Genomic DNA, 14,499 nt, shown 5'->3' on the forward strand with positions numbered 1-14,499 from the left:
CTCCTAAGGAATTCTAAAATCCTGGGTAAATCTTTTTTTCACCATTTGAAAAAAACAAAACACAAAAAACAAACTGGGACTGGAGAAACAGCTCAGTGGTTAAGAGCACTGACTGCTCTTCCAGGGGGCCAAGTTAGAGCCCAAGTACCCCCATAGTAGCTCACAAAGACCTCTAAAACTAGTTTCAGGGAATCCAATGCCCTCTTCTGACCTCCACAGGTACCAGGCACAAATGTGATATTCCTCCTGAGTGCTAGGATTAAAGGTGTGCACCACCACTTCAAGGCTTTAAAAGACTGTGATTGTAATTATGCATGTTTTGCCTGTGTGTATGCATGTGTGCATTGCCTATATACCAGTGTTTGCAGAGGACAGAGTAACCAATGGTTGGGAACCACCATGTGAGTGCCAGGAATTGCACCCAAGTCCTCGGCAAGAGTAGCAAGTACTCTTAACTTCTGAGCCATCTCTCCCACCTGCCTTTTTTTCCATTTTGGAAACAAGTTCTTCTATTATAGCTCAAGGCAGGTATCGATCTTGTGGCAATTCTTATGCCTCAGACTTCCAAGTGCAAGGATATCAGTGTGAACCACCAAGTCTGGAATACGTGTGTGTGCGTGAGTGTATGCGCATGTGTGTATATACTCTTTACATTTGAGGCTCAATTTATGAGACCTATAGACTTTTCTTTCGTCCTCTTTTTAAAAGAGTGTCTCATGTAGTCCAGGCTGGCCTTGAACTCCATCCTTCTACCTCTATCTCCTAAAAGCTGGATTACAAGTTATGTACAACATACCTTCTGGCTCAAGAGAATCTCTTATTGGGTATCTTCTGGTTTTGCTTTAGTAAATTTAGGACCACAATTTAACATTACCACACACAAACAAAACAAGTTACAGAAGACTTTACCTAAAAAAGGACAGCTACGGATATAATAAATGGCTTACTCAAAGCACAAACTGACATTTCTGCAAATTCTGCACAAAATAAGCACAGGAACAGCAGTGTAGTTGTCATTTTCTTCTTACCTGATAATCTACAAGTAGTTCTGGACCTTTGAAGTATCGGGAAGCAACTCGGACATTATATTCTTGGCCAGGATGATAAAATTCAGCTAAGCCCCAGTCTATTAGCCTTAGCTGAAAGGAAAAGCAAAACCAAACAAAAAAACCAAAACCAAACATGTCACATATAATTAGAGCATCTTCAAACTACTCATTCTGACACTTGTCAGAACTTTGCAAAGTTGCTGCATTTTCATTTAGCTCTCCTGCTACAGATGCAGTGAGCTTTCACCATGCCAGCACTCTGCCCAGACCCTGCTCCCCATCTTCAGAGAAGAGGTCTGCAACAACACAGGACATGAAGATTCTCTTCCCCAACCTCCTTTCCTATTGCTCTTTCTATCTCAGCTCTACACATGCTGCTGTCCTAGCATGCCACATTGTGATGTTATGATTTTAATATACACACATTGTTTTTGATCCATGGTTTCTGGCTAATTTCCAAATACCTATATTTTCTAAGTTTCTAAAATGATAAACATACTTTTTGGTAAAATTTTTGCCTTTTTCTTTGTGTGCTGGTCTTTGATCCTAGAGCTTCCTAGCTACTGAGCTCCATTCCTAGCCTGAGTTCCTGGCATAGTGTAGGCCTCAGAGAGCAAATTCTCCCTTGTGTATTCATTTTGAGCATCCCTCCTTCTCCTGAAGGTAAGCAATAGAAACTAAGTTTCTCTTTCCTAAGCTAGATCACAGAAACTTGTATGAAAATGTGTTTTGGCAGATCATATATGAAGATACCCTTTCCAAATGGGTCTTGTATCACCTCTGGGAGGAATGTAAAAAGACCGGTCTACTACATGCTACTTAGCTGTTCACACTTCATCACACTTGTTACAATAAAAACCACAGGGTAGCGCTCTAGGAGCTTCTGGACAGTTATGTGGCAGTTCCTAGAAGGTAGTGTGCGGGGAGATGGCATGGAAGCTCTGCACAACTCCCCACAAACCTTGCCCTCAGCATCTCTTCATCTGTTGTTATTTGTAATATTATTTGAACAAATCAGTAAATCTACTTACCTAAATTCTGAAATGTTCTAGCAAACTGAACCAGAGAAAAATTTGTGTAAAAAAGTAATAACCAACTGTTTCAAAGTACAGATAAAACAACCTGGGGCTTATAGCCAGCATGTGAAAGGGAAGAAGGGGAAGCTTTAGGAATCTGATATGATGCCTAGGTAGTCAGTGCTACAAATGAATCAAATTAGAGGATATTATGCTGGTGTCTGCTCTAGAATTTAGCTTACTCAAAGAGAGAAATTCCTTTTTTTCTTGAAATATACATATTTCTTACACTGTAGTGCTGGGTCTACTCTAGCACTCTCAAAGCTGTCACTTTTCCAATGGAACCATATAGTGCATTCCACTGTGCTGGCTTGTTTTAGTTTAATTTGACACAAGCTAGAGTATTTGGGGAAGAAGAAACCTCAACTGAGAAAATGCCCCAACCATACTGGCAGGCAGGCAAGCCTGTGTTGCACTATCTTGAATGGTAGGTAGCAAGCTGAGCAAGTCATGACCGAGCAAGGCCAGTAAGCAGCACTCCTCCATGGCCTCTACCTCAGCTCCTGTCCTCCAGGTTCCCTTAGTGATGGACTGTGCTGTGGAACTATAACCTGAAATAAACCCTCCCTACTAGAATTGTTTTTGGTCATGGTTTTTAATCACAGCAATAGAAACTCTTAACTAATTACAACATATCCCTTATCTAAAACTAAAGTACCTTCTGTAATCTGTCACTGCCTACTTCCTGATCCCTCCATCCTTCCTTCCCTTTCCAAAACCTCTCTGAAACAGGGTCTCACTATGTAGAACCAAGCTGGCCTTGAACTCAAAACAATCTCCTGGCCCAGTCTCCAAAGTATTGAGACTGCTTGCATGATGGCTTTAGCTACCACACTTGACTGAAATGTAAACCTCTGTTAGAGATAAGCATTTTTGTCTGCTTTGTTCATTCATATACCTCCAGCCTCAAAGAACCTATTATAAGGAATGTGTTGGAAAATGAATTATCTAGGTATTTAAATTCCCTAAGACTGCAACAGTCATCACTGTGTAAGAGGTGGGTTTGGGCAACTTAAAAATCTTAACATCAGGGATGAGGAGATAGCTCAGTCAAAGTGCTTGCCATAAAAGGATATGAACCTGAGTTTTTTTTTGTTTTTGTTTTTCTTTGGTTTTTTGAGACAGGGTTTCCCTGTGTAGCTTTGCGCCTTTCCTGGAACTCACTTGGTAGCCCGCCTGCCTCTGCCTTCCGAGTGCTAGGATTAAAGGCGTGCGCCACCACTGCCTGGCGAACCTAAATTTTAATCTCAGCACACATACACAAAAACAACACCAGGCAAGGTAGCACAAATTTGTAACCCCAGCATTGGGGAAGTAATGGCAGGTGGAACGACCAATGCAGCTCACTGGCTAGCCAGATACCAAATTAGCAAGCCCCAGGTGCCAATAAGAAATCCTGTTTCCAGCCGGGCGGTGGTGGCACACGCCTTTAATCCCAGCACTCGGGAGGCAGAGCCAGGCGGATCTTTGTGAGTACGAGGCCAGCCTGGTCTACAAAGCAAGATCCAGGACAGGCGCAAAGCTACACAGAGAAACCCTGTCTCAAAAAACCAAAAAAAAAAAAAAAAAAAAAAATAAATAAATCCTGTCTCAAAAAAAAAAAAAAAAAAAAGAAAAAGAAAGAAACCCAAACCAAACAAACAAATGCCAGAGATGTATGACTCCAAAGGAAGAAAATCCAAGGTTGAAACACATAGATCTGAACACACACATTTGGTAGACTGCTTGTCTAGCATGCATGAGGCTTTGAGTTCAACCCCCCAGTATCACATAAACTGGGCATGGAGACTTAATTATTTCAATCAATTGCAAAGTATTTATCAAGTATCTAACAGGTACTAAAGCCTAAGATAGACATTAGGGATAAAGTGTTCAAAATGGACTGCTAAATCTATCATATTTATAAAAGAAGTTAGACTATGACTTTACCTTTCTGTGCTCATGATCAATCATGACATTATGGGGTTTTACATCTCTGTGCATAATCCCCATGCTGTGACAATAATCCAGGGCCTGCAAGAAAGAAAAATTTTCTTACATGAGTCATTGTTTTGTTGTTTTTCTTCTAGCCTCACAACAATCCAGGGAATCAGGATTAGGATAGTCACTCTCAGCTATTCTTCAAGACCTGGTTCACATAGCCAAATACACTCAGGGCTCTAATAGTCAAGCTACAACATCATCTCATCTCTCTCTCTTTGAAAGACAGGGTCTTGCTAATGTTGTAGCCCAGGCTACTCTTAAGCTTCTGTCAACATGCCTGCCTCAGCCTCCTGAGTGCTGGGATGACAGACACACGCTATTCTTCATTTCAGCATCCTTCCTCTTCAGAAAGAACAAAAGCGTACAGCAACTGCCCAACTTCATACCCCAAACCTAAATTACTCCGATAAACACAACCCCAGAAGAAAATTAGCCTACCAACACTTTATTTAGAGAACAGTAATTTCTTCAGTAGCTGAGAGGGGGAGTGTGACTCACCAGCTGCCTGTTTACATGAGTGTTTTAGCTGCACACAACTATGCCTTTGTGTGTACCGATCTTCCATGGCTATTCTCTTGCTATAACAGCAGAGATGACCAGCAGGACAAAGACTTCAGCTCTATAAAGAAATTTGTCAACTCCTGACCTAGGTCATCCAGTATATGAATCTGAATATAATTCATAAGTTTAAGTTAAAGTGAATGGAGCAAAACACCTTGGAGTTTGTAAATCCTGCCCTTTAGTCAACCAACGCCATTAGCTAAGTTCTTGTTTTTCCTGAAGGACAACCTGGGATTCTAATTTGCAGGACTGGGCAAATAGGTCTACAGCTTTAAGTCCTGCTTTCCACTTGAGCCAATGGAAGATCAGATGTCTCTGCAGGTATAATCTTTTGATGCTTTTTTTTAGGGGGGGGGGGGAGAAACAGTGTTTCACTATGTAAGTCTGGCTGGCCTAGAACTCACTATGTAGACTAGACTGGCCTCAAAACCACAGAGATCTGCCTGCCTCTGCCTCCCAAGTGCTGGGATCAACAGCATGTACAAACATGCCTATCTTTCGATACTTTTAAATCTAAAACAGCTGGCATGATATGATTAATAAGAAACTTTAGCTAACTCTAAGCAGGTCTTTCCTTATAAAGCTGACCTTGTAACAATTGAGTGGCAAGATAATTTGTGATCTCACTTTAGAAATCAAAGTCCACTAGTAGTCAGCAATCTATAAGAAGAAATTAACTGTCCTTAGAACAATAACCCTCTGAGGACGGAGTTCAATAATCTTTTTTTAATCTTGTTTGTTTCTTGATAGTCTCACTCTGTAGCCTCGAACATGTGGCAGTCCTCATACTGGGATTACAGGAAGGCCTGCACCTCCAGGCCAGCATCATTTGTTGAATCCTAAGTAAAATAAAGTATATCAGCAGCCAGTGCTTTAAAAACAAACAGAGTTGTTTTCACACTGCCGTTTCCACCCCCAGTTTTCCTTCAGGCATTCTAGGGTGGGAATACAGCTAATTGGTAAAGTACCTGTTTGGCACTCATCACAGAATAGAAACTGTAACAAAAAAAAGGGGGAGTAATCCAAAGTTGGGTGCGGTGGGTCCTAACTGTGAGTCCCAGAATGTGGGAGGCTAGGGCAGGAAGATCATCAAGAGAGGCCACCCTGGACTGGACTGTCTTGTAAGTTGTAGGCCAGCCTTGCTTAAAAGGCCCTGTTGCATAAAACCCACATGTTCTAATTACAAGTTCTATTGTACCCCATTTCATCACCAAGACTTTACCCAAGGGTCTAATACCACACACAGTCTACAACACTGCTGAAGCTCCCTGATTTGAGGACACATTACAAAGTTAATCCCCTGGCTTTTCTACCATCAAATATTCGAATTTTCTGACAAAGCAAAGACCAATTTAAAAATACTTAGTACCTACAGTTACTTACTTTTAGAATTTCATACATGTAAAATCGAATGTCATAGTCTGTTAATGTCTGATACAATTGCTGTTAAAGAAAAATGAAATTATTTAAGCTATAAAGCAATGCTAAGATGACAATTTTCTCACCCTAATTAATAGTAATTTCAATTAAGAACTGGCTCATTAAGATTTGTTTTTCAAATGTTCTCTACCTATCCACCAAAAATTCACTTTCAAGACTCTTGGAGTCTTTACCTCTACATGAAAAGGTAAAAGATAACGTAACACATACTGAAGTTATAATGGAATGCTGGAATCTACTTATACACGTGATTGACACAACATGCACTGATACACTTTTACAACCCAGGGTTTTCTTTTAGGTAATAGCCTAAAGTTCCTAACATCTGAAGGAATTTGCATGTAGTCCCTACTACTATAGGAACAATTTATTCTTTCTTGAATTTCGCTGCCTAAAGTCAACATGTACTGTCACCTTGACTAGTCTGGACACCAGTAGAAACTGTTACATCAATGATAAATGTGGTAAGATGTAAATGTACTCACTAATTATTCAAAGAGCACTAAACAAATTAAAACGTAAACTAACCAAACATGGAAAACAGATACTACTTTTAGCACTTATCAATCTAGGGGCAAAACACTTTTTAAAACAAGCAAAAAGAGGGCTCTTTTTACACTGTCATGCCCAAAAGACACCTGTATGATCTAAAAATCTAGTAGTTTGAAATGGTTTCTTATGGATGATACCTTGAAGTCTGTGTTGTTTACATGTTCAAAAACCAAGGCGGGTGTTCGTGACTAAGGGAAGAAAAAGAAAAGACATTAGTACTGTCCCTGGCAGCTTTAGTTTTCAGCTTGTGGGCTTTGTGTGGGAAATGTGGCAATCTTTGCTGCAGTAGTAAGAAAATGTGTTCACTCTGATCATTAGCACACTTAGGTTATTTTTGGAAGGATTCTGAAGAAATCTCCCAAGGCTCTAGGGGACCCAACAATATTTCTATTACCCACTGGTACTAGGCCTAGGTTTGTAGATTGGATTTACATATTTGGATTTTAGTGTTATCAATCTCCTAGGCTAGAATAACAGACTGTGTGTGTGTGTGTGTGTGTGTGTGTGTGTGTGTGTGTGTGTGTATTCGTATGTTTTAGGTCTCTTCTTTCATAGCAGGACCTAAGCTGGTTAAACATGTAACTTATTTAGAACATTTAAAGCAATATTTAATGGTGGGGTAGTGAAAACAGAACTAAGTAAGCTGTATTGGGGGCCTAACACCACCTGAGTCCTGGTCACCTTGCTAACAACTACTGTACTTACCACAGGGTCTTTTACAATGTCTGCAAGTGTGATAATGTTGGGACCGCCTCTCAAATTCTCCAAAATCTTTATTTCACGCTTAATTTTCTTCTTTTTTACTGGCTGAAATGGTAAAAGTATATTAGCATACACACACACAAAAGTATTTCTGAGCACATCTCACAGTTACTGTAACACAAACTGCTTCTATATGAGCTTCCTGAAGAAAGGAAATGTACAGACTTCTCAGAACCTTCTCCCAGCACTATCACTCTGCAGGTACTTAAAAGTATCTACTCCAAAGACCAGATATACACAGAATTATCATTTAGTTTTAATTTAATTGCAGTATGTCACACTTTAAAACCTTGTAAACCACCATTTAAAATGGCAACAGAGTAGATCTTTTTAAAGAAAAAAAAAAAAAAAAAAAAAACTTTTTTTTTTTTTGGTGGAGCTGAGAATCGAAGAACCCAGGGCCTTGCACTTGCTAGGCAAGCACTGAGCTAAATCCCCAACCCCATGAAAAAAATCTTTTAATGGGGCCAGAGAGGTGGTTCAGCCTTTAATGGCATTTGCCACCAACACTGCTATGCTGATCCTCTGAGAGTCATCCTAAGTCCATATGATGGAAGGCAAAAACCAACTCTTCCAAGTTGTCTTCTGATCTCCAAAGGCCCACAAATAAGTAAATAATGTTAAAATAAAGCTTTTAATGCATTAGAAAGGGGGGGGGATCTTTTTCATTCCTTCCTGCAGTCTCCCTATAGCCCAGGTGGCTTCAAATTCATACCAACATTCCTGCTTTGTGTCTTGAATATACTTTAAAGGAAAGCAGTTTCTTTTAAAATGGCTAATAGTTAGAACTAATAGTTACTGTGTTTTTAGGTGTGTGTGTGAGCTTTTGTTTTGCCTGTGGACTACATTAAAACATTTGTGAGATGCCGGGCAGTCACAGCACACGCCTGTAATCCCAGCACTCAAGAGGCAGAGGCAGTTGAATCTCTGTGAGTTTGAGGCCGCCTGGGCTATCAAAATTTGTGAGATAAGAAAAATGCTACAAATGAAAAGTGTTGGGAATTTCTGCTTCTCAGTAGCAACAGACACTTCTGTGGCAAGGAATGATCAACTGAGTCCCCAGTATAATGCAGCACAGCAGGCAGTGCATTAATCAATAGAAGTTGCATATTGACAACCCACTGGCTAAATCTGACTTGTGCAGTATTTCAAAAACCTTAAACAAAAATTTATTTATTTTTAAAATGTTATGTGTATGGGTGTTTTGCCTGAATGTATGTCTGTGTACCACGTGTATGCCTGATATCCTCAGGTCATAAGAAGGCATCATATTCTCTGAAGAGCAGTCAGTGCCCTCAGACACTGAGTCATTTCTCCAGTCTTCTAGAGTCAATATCAGATTATGTAAATATGGTTTCCTAAATTCTCTTTGCAAAAGAAAGCACAAGAGACACTAGACTTGCACTGCTACATGGTACTAGTCAGCTGCAGCTAAGAAGCAACTACCCCCTTTTCTTTTGTTGTGAGGGTGTGTGTGGGTACATGTGCATGGATACATGTGTGTACATCTCCTCAATTGCTTCTCCACTACATTTGTTACAAATGTTATATAACATTCATTTACTTCCCCCCTCCCCCCCCTCTCCAGACAAAGTTTCTCTGTAGCTTTGGACCCTGTCCTGGACTAGCTCTGTAGACCAAGCTGGCTTCGAACTCACAGAGATCCACCTGCCTCTGCCTCCCGAATGCTGGGATTACAGGCGTGCGCTGCCACCACCACCTGGCTTCATTTATTTACTTTTAATTAAGTCCCATAGCATATGCACGCAGTTCAAAGCACAACAAAGGGAGAATTGAACCATGTGGGTTCAATGAGACTAAACTGAGGTTGTCAGTTTTGGCAGCAAGCATCTTTACCTATTGGGCCATCTTGCTAGTGCTCTACGTTATACTTTGAGACAGGGTCTTCTTATCTTCTCTCATTAAATCCGAAGCTTATGAGTGATTAGCCTGCATGGCCAGAAAGTACCACACATACTCAAGCCAAATTTCCAGTACTGGAATTACAGGCACGCACAGCCATGTCTGGCTTTTTAGGTGGTTACTAGGGATCTGAACCCAGGTCCTTAGACTTGCACATCAAACACTTTACTGAGTAATGTTCCCAGCTGTTATTTTGTTTCTTTCTCTGTTTTTATAGCACTAGGAATCAAACCCAAGACCTGATGCATTTTAAGCAAGCATTCTACACTAAGTCACATGCCTAGACCATTCCTTTGTCTTAGGAAGCATGTGCTTCCGGGCCTGTCTTAGTCCCTACTACTCACATAGCTGAAGTGGAGATGGCGATACCACATTAGGTGCACCTTCTTGCTTCCTTATTCTTACAAAGCAAAGGTAATGATTTGCTTATTAAAAACAAAAGCAGGGGTTGGGGATTTAGCTCAGTGGTAGAGTATTTGCCTAGCAAGCGCAAGGCCCTGGATTCGATCCTCCGCTCCACCAAAAAAATAAAAAAATAAAGAATAAAAACAAAAGCATAAAACGAACTGAAAACATAGGAAATGAATATTAGATAAGTCTTAGGAAAGAGGAGTCTCTTCGGCCACATTCTAACCATTTCTCTTGCTTTAGGTCTGATCTGTCAAGCTAGTATTGGGTGTTCTGTTGACTTCAGAGAATATAATAGGCAGGCTAAATTACTGGGGGAAAAATCTTTCAAGTGACATGTATAAAAAGGCATCTAAATGGATAGATGCCACATTCCAAGTAAGTCTGACATTATTTCTCCTCTTATACTCACCTTGAGAATTTTAACAACAACTTTTTCATTATTTGTGATGTTGATGGCTTCAAACACTTCACTGTATTTGCCCCTGCCTAATTTTCGAACAAGCTGGTAGTCATCTTGATTTCTGTGGATAAAAACAAAGTGACAATGATTTTAAAATATCAAATTTTCAACTTGTAAAGCTCTATTTTTGCCAGGCATGGTGGTGCATGCTTATCAGTCCAGCACTTGGCAGGTGAACACAGGAAGATCTGCATTCAAAGTCATTCTGGGCTATACACAGAAAGTTATTGATGAAAGGAAGAGAAGCAACACACACACACACACATACACACACGCACACGAGCACACACACACACACACACACACACACGCACACGCACACGCACACGCACACGAGCACACACACAGGAAAAGAGAAATAAAGAGATAGATAACTCTTATTACCAGCAGAAGTAATACAAGTAAGAGATATTTCAAATGTTACATTAAATCTGGTCCAATTAAAACTGTGTGTATAGCAAATAGGAAAGAATTTGGGGATATGACTCAATTGACTAGAGTGCTGACCTATCATACACATGGGTTCAACCCTCAAAACCATGTAAACCAGACATGGTACACACCTATATTCTTAGCATTCAGAAGGTAAAGACTAGTGGATTGAAGTTCAAGGTCATCCTCAACTACACAGTTCAAAGCTAGCCTGGGCTGCATGAGATTCTGTCTCAATAAGCATTAAAAAGAAACAGAATTATTATTATTAGTTTTTTTCGAGACAGTTTCTCTGTGTAGCTTTGAAGCCTGTCCTGGAACTCACTCTGTAGACCAGGCTGTTTCCACAGAGATCCTCCTGCCTCTGCCTCCCGAGTGCTGGGATTAAAGGTGTGTGCCGCCACCACCTGGCTGAAAAAGAATTATTATTACGCTTTTTTAAAATATTCTTTCAAATCTCCAACTATTCATAACCTAATGGCACAGTATACATGGTTAGTTTGTATTGAGATTTAAATATATGTTTATTTCCAAAAGCAAGCTACTTCCCCTTCAGTAACTGATTTGTATATATTCTTGCTTCATACTAGCTCGTCCAGTATTGGCACTGAATTCAACAAATGATCTAGGACTATTACAGTTCAACTATACCTGGTAGCAGCCCTTTTTTTTTTTTTTAAATCAAGCCTCTTTGTCTACAAGTGGCTTCCAAATATGTATGTTTGATTTTTCAACTGTCCTTCAGGACAAGACCTGACATTTAATAAAGCTTGCAACCACATCAGAAATAGTGAACCTGATGAGGATTAATCTTTTTGTACATTGTGAAGACTTGTCACTTCAATTTGTTTAATAAAACACTGATTGGCCAACAGCCAGATGAAAAGTACAGGTGGGGCAATCAAACTGCTGGGAAGAAGGGCAGAGTCAGAGAATCACCAGCAGACTCAGAAGAAGCAAGATGGGTATGCCGTGCTGAGAAGGTGCCACATGGCAAAGCATAGATTAAGAAATGTGGGCTAATTTAAATGTAACAGTTAGCTAGTAACAAGCCTAATCTATTGGCCGAGCATTTATAATTAATATATAAGTCTCTGTTTCAGTTATTTGGGAGCAGGCAGTTGGGACAGGAAAACTCTGCCTACAGAACCAGAGGTTCCATGTTTACCCACACTCTGTTACCTAATAGGGACATTAAAGGTCATAGGCAGAGTAAAGAATAAGGCAGATGTTAATACTTTTCCTCATCCCCTGCTGCCTACGTGAGGCCCTTGCTCTAACCAACAATAAACACAAATTCTTCAGGAGGCCTGGCTGGTTACAGGGGTCTACGAATGTAATCCCAGGACTTAGGAGGCTCAGGAAGGGGATTGGCAAGCCTGGTCTATAAAGTGAAAGCTTGCCACAAAAATAATCAAGCAAGCAACAACAAACCAGTAAGGCCCAATTCTACCGGGTATGGTAATGTACACCTATACCTAGCTATTTGGGAGGCTGAGGCAGGAGGATCACAAATTTTGGGCCTGCTTGGGCCACAGAGTGAATTCAAGACTAGCCTGTTTAACTTATAGAAACTTTATCTCAAAAGAAAAAATGAAGTGGAGCTAATGGCACATGCCTGTAATATCAAATCCCAACATCTGGGAGGTAAAGGCAGGAGGATCATTTCAAGCTCATCCTTAGGGAATGAGACTCTATTCCCAAAATACCAAAAAATTAAAAAGAAGCTGGAGAGATGAATTAGTGGTTAAGAGTACTTCTTACAGAGGACGCAGCTTCAGTTCCCAGCACCCACATGGTGGCTCATGATCATCTGTAACTCTAGTTTCAGGGGATTTGATCTCCTCTCCTGATCTCTGAGGGTACCATGCAAAACATTTATACATATCAAATAAGTAAATCTTTTTTTTTGTTTGTTTTGTTTTTGGAGACAGGGTTTCTCTGTAGCTTTTGGAGGTTGTCCTGGAACTCACTTTGTAGACCAGGCTGGCCTCAAACTCACAGAGATCCACCTGCCTCTGCCTCCCAAGTGCTGGGATTACAGGCATGCGCCACCACCGCCCGGCCCAAATAAGTAAATATTAAATAAATATAGGCTGGCAAGATGGCTTAGAAGGCAAAGGCCCTTGCCAGTAGGCCTGAGTTCAAACTCTGGTCCCATATTGTACATGGAAAGAACCAACTCCAATTTTTTCTTTGGCACATGTGGTATATGCATCCTCCCCATCTAATTTTTTTTTTTCCCCCTGAGACAGGGTTTCCCTGTGTAGCTTTGCACCTTTCCTGGAACTCGCTTTGGAACTCACAGAGATCCGCCTGGCTCTGCCTCTCAAGTGCTGGGATTAAAGGCGTGCGCTGCCGCCGCAGCCACCACCACCACCCGGCCTGCAATAATTTTTAAAACTCCCCAAAATAAAACAAAAAGCTCAGTTAACACTCTACCATGCATCAATCCCTGATGCATAACCCAAAGTGTGCTGCTACACACCTGAATCCCAGCTCCAGAGAGCTGGAGGTAGGGAGATTAGAAGTTAAATGTCATCTTGGGCTAAACAGCAAATTTGAGTCTACTCTGAACTACATGAAGCCCAATATCACGAAAGAAAGAAGAAAAAAGCCTGGGGTTATACCTCTGCAGCTGAGTACCTATCTACGATCTACAGAGTCCTAGGTTTAATGCTAATTAATAGGGGGAAGAGGGCTAAATTCCACTTATTCTTATAATACAGTATGTACCATTATCAGCCATTATTTTCTCAAGCAATTAAAAGGAGAAAGACAAGACATAATGAACTAAGAACAATGGACAATATTAATACTATCTGATCTTTCTCTGTTCATTGAGTTCTCATATACAAGGGCATATAAACTAATACAAGCAAGCAAATAGCACCATGTAAACATTCAAAGTAGCTCTGTAGTATCATTTCAGCAGAGCTATGACAGCATTTGGTTTTTTAAGATAAGACTCTAAGATTTCTACAGTAAACACAGATAGTACCTAGAGTTCAAAGTCTATGATAGTACAGAACTGTTAAGATTATCAGTACTGATAACATTTATAGGTTTGTACTATGGTTCTTAATGGTATTTCTAAGTCAAGAGTGTCTCCTTATATGCAGAAAAATTGCTTGCTGTTAAATATCACAGCATACCAGAATGGAAACCATACCCTATGACAGTTCAGGGAGACAGTTTTAACCACTTACAGACTACAGAAAGTCATATGAAATTAGATATAAAATGTCATATATGGGAGTTAATTTTTTTTGAAACATTTTATACTACATAGCCCAGGTTTGACCTCCAATTCAAGGTCATCTGGCCTTTTCAAACTTCTTTATTTTGTACTTAACTATCAAAATGCTTTTATCACAAAAAATGACAAAACTCTTCAATTAAATTCCATGTTCAGACAGGAATGCAAATGTTCAAATGAGCCTCTCAAGGGTAACTGAGGTAAACATGGTTGTTGAAGGAAGCTACAGCTCTTGAGGATAGAACTGGGCTGCATTCCATGATGTATATAACTAGGGTCATGGAAAGGATAAAGGGTAAATCCTGCTTCTCATCCAAAAGAAGTTTCTGTTTCTAGAGAACTATTTCTTCCTTTACCATCACTACAGGACAGAACTGTGACCCCCAAAATACCTTAAGTAATTAAGTTTGGTGATTTCAAAGTCTCTCAAGTACTTCAAAATCTCTCATCTATTTTCAGTGCTAGCTTGTAACTCAGAAGCCCAGGCAAGCCCTAACCTTGTGATCTACCGCCTCCGCTTAAAGCTTGAAAGCAAGCTGACAGCTAAGTCTTTCTTAGTACCCTCATGCACAAAATATATAAACCAGAGAA

General features: G+C 40.2%; 1 protein-coding gene across 1 annotated transcript in view; it reads right to left on the reverse strand.

Annotated features, from left to right (window-relative positions):
- Nucleotides 1-14,499, reverse strand: part of Csnk2a1 (casein kinase 2 alpha 1) — a 42,612-nt gene that overhangs the window by 7,115 nt on the left and 20,998 nt on the right. Inside the window, 6 exon segments of the mRNA XM_036183706.1 lie at nucleotides 1,029-1,139; nucleotides 4,055-4,138; nucleotides 6,053-6,112; nucleotides 6,799-6,849; nucleotides 7,367-7,468; nucleotides 10,167-10,278. Of these exon segments, the coding sequence (XP_036039599.1) occupies nucleotides 1,029-1,139; nucleotides 4,055-4,138; nucleotides 6,053-6,112; nucleotides 6,799-6,849; nucleotides 7,367-7,468; nucleotides 10,167-10,278 (520 nt within the window).

Source organism: Onychomys torridus, chromosome 4 (assembly GCF_903995425.1).
Source record: "Onychomys torridus chromosome 4, mOncTor1.1, whole genome shotgun sequence".
Taxonomy (NCBI): Eukaryota; Metazoa; Chordata; class Mammalia; order Rodentia; family Cricetidae; genus Onychomys; species Onychomys torridus.